This window comes from Olea europaea, unplaced genomic scaffold, assembly GCF_002742605.1.
Source record: "Olea europaea var. sylvestris unplaced genomic scaffold, O_europaea_v1 scaffold1167, whole genome shotgun sequence".
NCBI classification, from domain to species: Eukaryota; Viridiplantae; Streptophyta; class Magnoliopsida; order Lamiales; family Oleaceae; genus Olea; species Olea europaea.
This window is the reverse complement of record NW_019229074.1, coordinates 43,682-53,588: the sequence shown is the minus strand read 5'-3', so window position 1 is coordinate 53,588 and position 9,907 is coordinate 43,682. Positions and strand designations below refer to the sequence as shown.

Genomic DNA, 9,907 nt, shown 5'->3' with positions numbered 1-9,907 from the left:
TAAGTATTATGCATTTGTAATTTATATTATACGTAGTTTAAAATTATGTTTACATGATCGTTAAGTAGTTGAAATGTCAATATGCCAGCTTGAAGTCATACCTGAGTTGACGTCGTCGATGGAAGAGGAGGCTCAGGGTCTTGTGCGGGATTTAGGTGTTCCGCACACCCCAGACGAGGAGATGTCTGATCTGAGCTTAGACCGAGATTGAGTATGTGAATGAAATATAATTTATTAAATATCGTCGATGTATAAATTTATTAAATAATTTGTAATGTTATTGATGTAGGAGGGCAGTCCAGCTGATCCACGATCACCTCCGTCGAGGGTATCGCCGCCACCATTGGCATCACCTCCGTCGAGAGTATCGTCTCCACCATTGGCATCACCTCCGTCGAGGGCATCACTGCCGCTAGTGGCATCACCTCCGCCATTGGCATCACCTCCGTCTAGACACCTCCCCCGTGTGTCTCCGGCACACAGTGGTGATTTGTATGCCCGTTTGACTGGATTTATAGCGGTGGAGGTCGGCACGCTACGACGAGATTTGACGGAGAGGGTCGATGATCTGGGACGAGAGTTGACAGCGAGGGTTGACGATCTGACAGGAAAGGTCGACTATCTGACAGGGAGGGTTGACGATATGGGACGAGAGTTGACAGGGAGGGTTGACGATCTATCCCATGATGTTGGAATATTATAGTCTTCCGTTGTCGACCTTCAGGATATAGTAGCGGCCCTTAGAGGAGATTTAGCCGGCAGACGATGGGAGGACAGTGGGGATGGCGGAGATCATGATCGAGAGGGTGGCAGACATGGTGATGGAGAGGGGGGTTACCCACATTTTTGGCGTGTGAGACATTGGAGTCATTGTGGTTGTCTATGGAGGGGGTGGCTCCGACAAGAGGGGTGGAGGAGGTGGCGACAAAGGGGGAGGCTCTGACGGGAGGGGCGAAGGTGGTGGCGGCGGAGGGGGAGGCCCCGATGGGAGGGGCGGAGGAGGTGGCCCTGGAGGTCGAGAGGACGCTTGGCGTGATTGAGGGTAAGAGACATGCTGTTGACGAGACGGAGCAGGTGGTCGGCAAGAGGTTGAGAGTGTCGTGACAGTATGTTGTTTCTCCCTTCACGGCTGAGGCCAAGAGGATGACGTTCATCGATGGGACGCACCCGAACTTATTCAGGGAGGTGGACAATGCCAAGTGGAAAGCGTTCGAGACAGAGTGGCGGAGAAGTATCCCCGGGTAAGTATTGTATGATTTTAATAAAGTACCGTACGCTAACTCGTCTACGCTTATTTTAACATTTCCCTATTTTTTACAGAGTTAGCCGCACGATAGGTCAAAGGACGGTCTCGGACCCTTACAAGTGGTTTCACGATATCACCACTGCGGGAGCTTGGCTCGCCGACGATGTAAGTGAACTATTCATTTCGTATATTTTATGTATACGTCACTTTGTGTTTATTAAATGAATAACTCATACTTTTTTTGTGTTTCCTGCTGCAGCACATCGACCTGGCCATGGACTTGCTACGAGATCGAGATCAAAAACATCCAAAATAATTTGATGTCCATGGTCGAGTCATATTAAACACCGAGTTCTTGCGTGCCGTTACCATAGAGTATTAGTCGCTCGAACTTATGGGTAACTAGTACATGGTGCCAGAATATATGCTCGAGTGGGTGATAGGACTGTCACCGAGTGTCGAGGGAAAATCATGGGAGGGTTGTACACATATGTACATTTCAGCGTGCATCAATAAACACCATGTTACGCTGGAGATCGTTTTTGCTGACTCGACTATATATGTGTACGACCCAAATCATTCATGTTTGACATAAGGCCAATTGGAGCAAAACCTGGAGTCCGTGGTTGTAATTGTTCCTATGATGGCCCGAGAGCGGGGATAAATGTACAGGACAGATTACAGATTGTTCGGAACACGACAATAGCGCGACAGTCCGTAAGGTAAGTGTTTGAACTTTGTTGTTTTTATCTTTCAGATTTAGTTTTTACTTACACAATACTGAATTGATTCATTCTTGTTCAATTGCAGTGGCGACTGAGGTATATTTGCCATTAAGTACATTGAATTTTTAAGTATAGGGCATAAGGTTGATGGAATCAACCAGTCGTGGATACAGAACTGGAGAAAGAAGCTAGCATGTGATTTGTTCAAATTTAATGCTGACCCATAAATTTGTATTAAATATATGTAACATTTCAATTGTAAATTTAATTATTTTTTGTGATTATGAAATAATTGTAAATTTGTGTTCAATGTGTATAACATTCACATTGGAAATTTAATTATATTTTTTGTTTTGTTATTTTACACGTAGGCCGAGTATGAAACTATTTTTTTCGTATGAATCATTATAAATACTATTTATCAAGAATAAATATTGAACATCGAAGATTTATAAAGAACAAATATTGAACAGTGTAAAGTAAAAGGAAATATTTTTCATTTAACGTACCTGTCTAATTGTCATTTAGGGGAATTTGACTGGTACAAAATTGTCGAGTATGCCTTACGGCTCTTCACCTGCCACACCTATGCGGTCGCGGAAACTCTCCGGTAGATGGTATTCTAGATGTACTTGGACGTCTAGAACCACGCGGTTCAACTGCTGGTGGCAACAAATTATGAAATGAGAGAATGTGTTCGAGAACTTCCTACTCGGCTTCATTCGGCAGAGGAAATATAGTCTCAGCATATGCTGTTCTTCAAGACTCAGTCGTATAATACAAAGAGCATAACATTCTCGCAGCAAAGTCTCGATACATGGCCACCGCAACTGCATGCTCACATGGAAAACTCTCCAACTGAAATCTCGTACAACTGCATATGTTATTAGTCAAGTCCACCATATATGCCATATTACATGCACATTACACGGAGAAGCGAAACTCATCTAGTGCTTCCACATTCAACTGCTTCGCAACCTCTGCCGCCTTAAACAGTTTCTCCTCTTGAGCTGGGGCCAACATGCTAGTGCAACTCTGTGATGTCGCATGTCGGTCATGAAATTACTATTGTAGCTTGTTACGGATGTTCTCAATCATTGCAAGAATTGGTAACTCTCGATCTTTCTTAAACAATGCATTGAGAGACTCCGCGTTATTCGACGTCATCATGTTGTATCGACGTCCTGGAAAGTATGACCGCAACTAATGTTCGATCCCCATCTTCGTCAGATACTCCAACGTCGGTAATGATTTACTTCCTATCTCGAGCATGAACTTATTACACTCTTCAGCACTGTAAGCTTTGGCTGCTCTCCTGAACAATGAAACGATGCCTATGCCCCGATACCTAGTCTTCAAATTATCTTGTATATGGTACATACAGTACCCGTGATGTGCCTCGGGAAAAATTTCAGCGATACCGTGTATTATAGACTGTCCCCGATCGGTTACAAAGGCAAGGTCTTTGACTTCACCGATCACTTCCCTCAGTTTAGAAAAGAACCAACGCATGGACAGATCAATCTCGTTGTCGACTATGTCGAATGCAATAGGGTAAATTTGGATGTTGGCGTCTTGACATGTAGTAATAATTAATTTGCCTTGATATTTAGCTTTCAGAGTTGTACCATCAACTAAAATTACGGGTCGCATTGCATTTCGAAAACCCCGAATACATTGTCCGAGAGCCATGAAAAAATACTTAAAACAATTATCACCCCCCGTCTCAATAAAAAATGCCGTTCCAGGATTAGTTGTCCCCATGTTATGGCAATACCTAGCCAATTTAGCATAGCTCTTTTCAACCGATCCCATTAAATCCTCCAACGCACATTCTTTGGCCTTCCAAACTTTCTAGTAGCTCATGACCACTCCATACTCTCGACGGACGTCGTTAATGATATCCGAAGGTCTGTAGATCGTCGCGGATCCTGATACTTGTGCATTATCTGTCGACCAATAAACCATGCTCGAGCTTGCCTGTGATCGTTTCGAAGAATTCCCACTTCGCAAGTATGTTCCCGTGAATACTTGTGAATTACGAAGCACTCATTCGTGTCCATCTTAGTTGCTCTCAAGCGCCAATTGCAACTGTCTTCGACGCAGGTAACTGTCAACAATGACTTGTTTGATTTTTTACCTTGAACTCAAAGTTATATTTTAATGCCAGTCGGTGCACAGCTTCCTGCAAATCTTTCTTGGTTTCAAACAGTTGCTTAACCTGCAAGTCCTCATCATCTGGACCCACACGGGAAGAATTGGAGGACGGTCCACTTGTTCCAACCTGTGAGCTCCCACCCGGCTCGTGTCTCTGTCGGGATAAAGCAATCAAATTCTCATTTGTAAACTCGTATATATTCTCATTGTCTTCAACTGTTGACAGAATTCTGCGCGTAACAGTGACATTACGATCAGAAGCAACTGTCTCAAAAATAACCACATCATCCGCAGGAGCTATCTCCACTGTCTCCCAAAAATCTCGATCATTGTTACCCGCCCTATCTGAATCTTCGCGTTCACCTTCGATAACATCCTTCGTAATTAAAGTCACACCAAGAACAATCGGAGTCCGATACATTTTATTCAATTCTAATAGATAATTCAATTTGGCATCATTAGTAACAAATACCGATGGCATCGGAATGGATGAATCCCCATAACCGTTGAATAGATTTGCATATCGTATTGATATTGATCGACATTCAGCTTATTTTACAAATCGTGGTACATTTCTAAATATGGTGTACTCTCTGTTATGGGAATTGCAATACAACCACGTATGTTACTCGTCCATCTCTATTCCCACCGATTATTTTCATTCAATTCGAAATCATCGAAATAACAGACGGGGATTATCATATCTGCATGAAGAAATGAATTTAATCAACTTCATTTATTAATTATAAGAAAAAATCAGTGCCAACAAAAATCAGTGCAGAGTCGGTGTTAATTGGCTGTTTAACAGCCGAATTTAATAGCCGACTCTTGGCTGTTAAAAAGTCGGCAGTCAGCTGTTTAACAGCCGACTGTTTGGCTTTTTTGCGCAAGAATTCTTCTACGATTCTAAAAAAAAATATTATACATCTGTTCAATTTTTTTTGATAGGTAAGATCTGTTAAAAAAAATTTATGCTAACTACTATGTCGACATAAAATTTCTCTATTCAAACGTATACTAATTTACTGAAAACGAAATTAAACATGTGTAAATGTACTTACCGATTTGAAGTAATTAATATGAAAAAAAAATTTCTGCTTCAACGTTTCAAAGTTTTTCTAGATTTTGAGGTTCAAGCAGATGAAAAGATGAGAGTTTTTTCTGTGTTGGAAGCTCGTTTTGAAGTTTTTATAAACCAGCAGTCGGCTGTTTAACAGCTGACTGTTTGGCTTTTTTGCGCAGGAATTCTTCTACGATTCTAAAGAAAAATATTATACATCTGTTCAATTTTTTTTGATAGGTAAGATCTATTAAAAAAAATTTATGCTAACTACTATGTCGACATAAAATTTCTCTATTCAAACGTATATTAATTTACTGAAAACGAAATTAAACATGCGTAAATGTACTTACCGATTTGAAGTAATTGATATGAAAAAAAATTTCAGCTTCAACGTTTCAAAGTTTTTCTAGATTTTGAGGTTCAAGTAGATGAAAAAGATGAGAGTTTTTCTGTGTTGGAAGCTCGTTTTGAAGTTTTTATAAGCCAGCAGTCGGCTTTTTTTTGCGCAGGAATTCTTCTACGATTCTAAAGAAAAATATTATACATCTGTTCAATTTTTTTTTTATAGGTAAGATCTGTTAAAAAAAATTTATGCTAACTACTATATCGACATAAAATTTCTCTATTCAAACGTATACTAATTTACTGAAAACGAAATTAAACATGTGTAAATGTACTTACCGATTTGAAGTAATTGATATGAAAAAAATTTCGGCTTCAACGTTTCAAAGTTTTTCTAGATTTTGAGGTTCAAGTAGATGAAAAGATGAGAGTTTTTTCTGTGTTGGAAGCTCGTTTTGAAGTTTTTATAAGTGGGAAAGTGTTTGATTTTCAATTATTAACTAAAAGGGTAGTATAGTCCTTTCAACAATATATTGTTTTGTAATTGTACAAAATATTTAAAGGCATCTTTGTTTTTTACCATATAAGAGGCCAATGTCATAATATTCATAATTTTGAACGTCAAAGTGGAATTTACGTCTTTTGACTGGGTCAAATTTAAAAGTACCCCCACACATGGCGTTATTGTATTGTATTCTGATATCGTTCTACAACCCAAACAGTACGCATTTCTTCCGATGCTCTTTCTACAAGATCTAATCTTCAAATTTCTGGGAAATTATCTTCTAAATTTTTTAATTGTACCCTCTGTTTATCCAATTTGGATATTTCTATTTCAATTGACTCAGTTATTGTTCCCACCCGTTAAATCTGCAAAATTCTAGGGTTTCGCTTTCAATCGATCTTTAAATATAGCCTTCATATCTGTAAATTGTTTGGATTTTTTTTAAAGATTTTACGTGGGTTTCCTTCCCCTTTAGTTATAGATAGAATTTGTTATTTTGCTTGGAGACGTTCTGAAACCTAGGGTTTCGATTTCGAGGATTTATCTTAGGGTTCATCATATTTGTAAATTGACTTGGGGTGTCGGTATGTCTCTTTCTGAATTGGATTTTCATAGCTTCATGCTCTGTATTTTAAGGAATATATGAATCTAGGTTAGGGATTTTTGATAAATTGGGGATTTTTTTTTAGCCCCATTTTATTGAAATAAATTTATTTGTTTTCAGCTGCCAATCGGTTGATGGGTTTGACGTCAATTTTTTTGTGCATAAATTATTTTTTTAAAATGGAAAATGTAGTTCAATCTCTCCCACTGTTATTTATTTATTCCTGAAAAGGTATGTCCTTTGATTTAAAATTCTTTCTTTAATTATGTCCTTTGATTTTTAATTCTTTCTTTAATAATACTTAACGTTTATTTATCATGTAATGTTCTCTAATGTATTACAGTAAAAACCAGTTTACTGTAAATTTTTGCTTCCAGTATTGGCAATAACTAATTGTGATTTTGAAAAATAAAATAAAATCTGTTGCGGTGTAAACTAAATATTAGTTTTTCAAAAAGTATAATGAACTTCACAATTTTTTATGATTGTAAAGGATGCGCTTCTTAAAGTTGAAACTAATTTCAGTGCTGCATTTTTAGTGGTATGACTGGTAATCCACATGACATCAAAGCAAATTCATGTTTTCTTGTTACATTTTTATGATATGTGGGTTTTTGGGTAGAGGTTCATTTGGAGTGTAACATCAGGTTTTATTAGCATTCTACTTATGATGCCAGCTTCAAAGTTCTTTCCTTCGTTTTCCACATGATTAATCAACAAGGTATAACATATCTTGCTGCATATGTTTACATATATGAATGTAAAGCATAACTGTCTACACTTGTGTTTTAACATCATGAATGTATGTATATGTGTCAGTCTTGTAATCTTATCTGTTCGTTCTCTTCAATATCTTTTCTCTTAAATATGTCAGATTTGAAACTTACAGGAGCACCCAGACATTCATTATGTCTCTATGGAGTATGGAGATTTTGCTAAACCTTTTTTGTTCTTGCATCTGATAGTTGATCTCTTAATTCGATAATCAATAACTATTTTTTTTACAGGTTATATTTACATTATTACACTTTTGTCCTGCAGTAGAAAAGATGGGAGCCAAGCGGCCATTTCAAGAGGACAACTTTCCGGAGCTTTCTTTCAAGCAAGTTAAACAGTTTGGTTTTAATAAAAATTTAAAATCATATGTTGAGGATTTTCCTTCTCATGTAACTTCTCCAAAATCTGATTTTAACGGTAATTTATGCGGTAAAATATGCCATTTACTTTCTGCATACACCGATATATTTTATATATAAAACATTATGTTCATCAAGTAAGGCGTCTCTATTGAGAAGCTTCTTGATGACATTTTTCTTTTGATTCATAGATGGAAAAAATAAGCAGGTTTTTTACTATGATACCGTTTCTTTTGACTTGTGTAATTAGTAACTTTGCCAGTCTCAGGTGAAGTTTCTCTGCTTCAAATTAAGCATTTTTCAGTATGGCATGATGTCAAGTCATGCAATATTTGACCTCACATTTTTAATCATATATTGTACCATAGGTGAAGCCAAAAGCAACTTTTCTAAAACCAATTTGATGAGAAGCACAGAAATGTTGACATCTATGGCTACTCTGATATGGTTCACAAGGAGTTCGAGATAGACAAGGAGTCCGAGATGAGTACACCCTTATCATGGGTAGCAAACAGCAGTACTGACAAAGATTCTGCTTTTGAGGACAAATTTTGTTGGTCTCACTTTCAAGATTATTTCGACTTTAGTGTTCCAAGATGACTCTGATATGGCTCACAAGGAGTTCGAGATAGACAAGGAGTCCGAGATGAGTACACCCTTATCATGGGTAGCAAACAGCAGTACTGACAAAGATTCTGCTTTTGAGGACAAATTTTGTTGGTCTCACTTTCAAGAGTATTTCGACTTTAGTGTTCCAAGACGACTCCCAGTTCAGTTCGAGGATCCATATTCATTTTTGTTGAATTGTTCTCCAAGGAAAAAAGTTCCTATTGGACCAGATCATCAGACTGAAGTTCCACAATGGGATCCGAATGCTGACAGGAAAGACACTTTATGTCCCAAATATGTTGAAAATGAAAATGAAGAAAAACTGATGGGAACATGTATCATCCCAATGCCTGGTTTAAATGTATGTACATTGCCGAGCAAACTGTAGCTGTCTGGACGCTGGTTGCATACAATGTGTACGACAACATATAAAAGAAGCACGAGAAAAGTTAAGATACACAATTGGAGATAAGAATTTCGCAGAGTTGGGATTTTTCAACATGGGAGAGGAGGTAGCATCCAGCTGGACTGAAGAAGATGAACAAATTTTTCATCAGGTCATTTATTCTAATCCAGTGTTGCTTGGTAAAAATTTTTTGGAAACACCTTTTTGTTGTGTTCCCTAACCGAACAAAGAAGGAAATTATCAGCTATTATTTCAATGTCTTCATGCTCCGGAGACGGGCTTTTCAAAACAGATCTAATCTGTTGGCCATAGATAGTGATGATGATGAATGACATGGCACTGATGGAGGATTCTATCAAGCTGGAGAAGAAGATGAAGACTCTGCGGTCGAATCTTTTAGTGATGAAGATGTTCTCACGGGGTATGGTGATGACTCTTCCTCCGAAAGTATAAGCAGGCACAAGGAGGACTATGGTAATGCCATTTCTGTCGGGGAAGGGACGGGGAATGTGGAGATGTTACTGAGATGAACAGTAAAAGAGTTTAAATGCCCTGATAAGAAACTTAGAAGTCAAAAGTTTTGATAGTAAACTTGGTTAATATCCTACTATTACACATTGAAATGTAGAAGAAAAAGGCTTCACGTTGAAGAATGAAAATGTTGTTGCTCTTCATTTTTGTATTGATCACATAATTTGCTTACTGGATTGGTTCATAATATTCATTTTCAATCATGCATTTTCTCAATAAATTTATTTTGTACGTAAATAAAAAAAAAAAATTATTATTAAAAAATTGGGCTCAAACACGTTGAAGTGTCCATTTTATTCATAGCTTATCCATAACGAGTGGGTTGGGAGTCTATTCTTACATGTACCCAAAAGACAATGATGCAGTCCAATGTGTATTGTGGGCATAGGCGGCAGTGACGTTGGGGCCATAGCTTTCCCATTATTATCGTAATTTTATTTAAAAACCAATTCTTCAACTTGGCATCTCAAAGATGTTTGGTAGGACTTTAACTAAAATTCTTTGTTTGATAGTCCCTCCATTCCAATTATATAAATCGAGTTTATTTTTTTTTTCTACAAATATACAGTCATGTTTCCAAATT

The 9,907-nt window shown here is 37.8% G+C and overlaps 1 protein-coding gene across 7 annotated transcripts; it reads left to right on the top strand.

Moving 5' to 3' along the window:
• Positions 1 to 6,189: 6,189 nt before the first annotated feature.
• On the top strand, positions 6,190 to 9,524 carry LOC111373805. 7 transcript variants are annotated; one of them, XM_022996372.1, is made up of 4 exons: positions 6,190 to 6,254; positions 7,684 to 7,836; positions 8,147 to 8,243; positions 8,407 to 9,524. In XM_022996372.1, the coding sequence occupies exons 1-4, from the start codon at positions 6,209 to 6,211 to the stop codon at positions 8,408 to 8,410; spliced, it is 300 nt and encodes a 99-aa protein (XP_022852140.1). In that variant the 5' UTR covers positions 6,190 to 6,208; the 3' UTR covers positions 8,411 to 9,524. The 7 variants fall into 7 exon arrangements, 6 of the variants coding, with proteins under 6 accessions (XP_022852140.1, XP_022852139.1, XP_022852141.1 ...); XM_022996371.1 differs by having other exon boundaries at positions 8,147 to 9,524; XM_022996373.1 differs by having other exon boundaries at positions 6,219 to 7,363; positions 8,147 to 9,524.
• Positions 9,525 to 9,907: the final 383 nt, after the last annotated feature.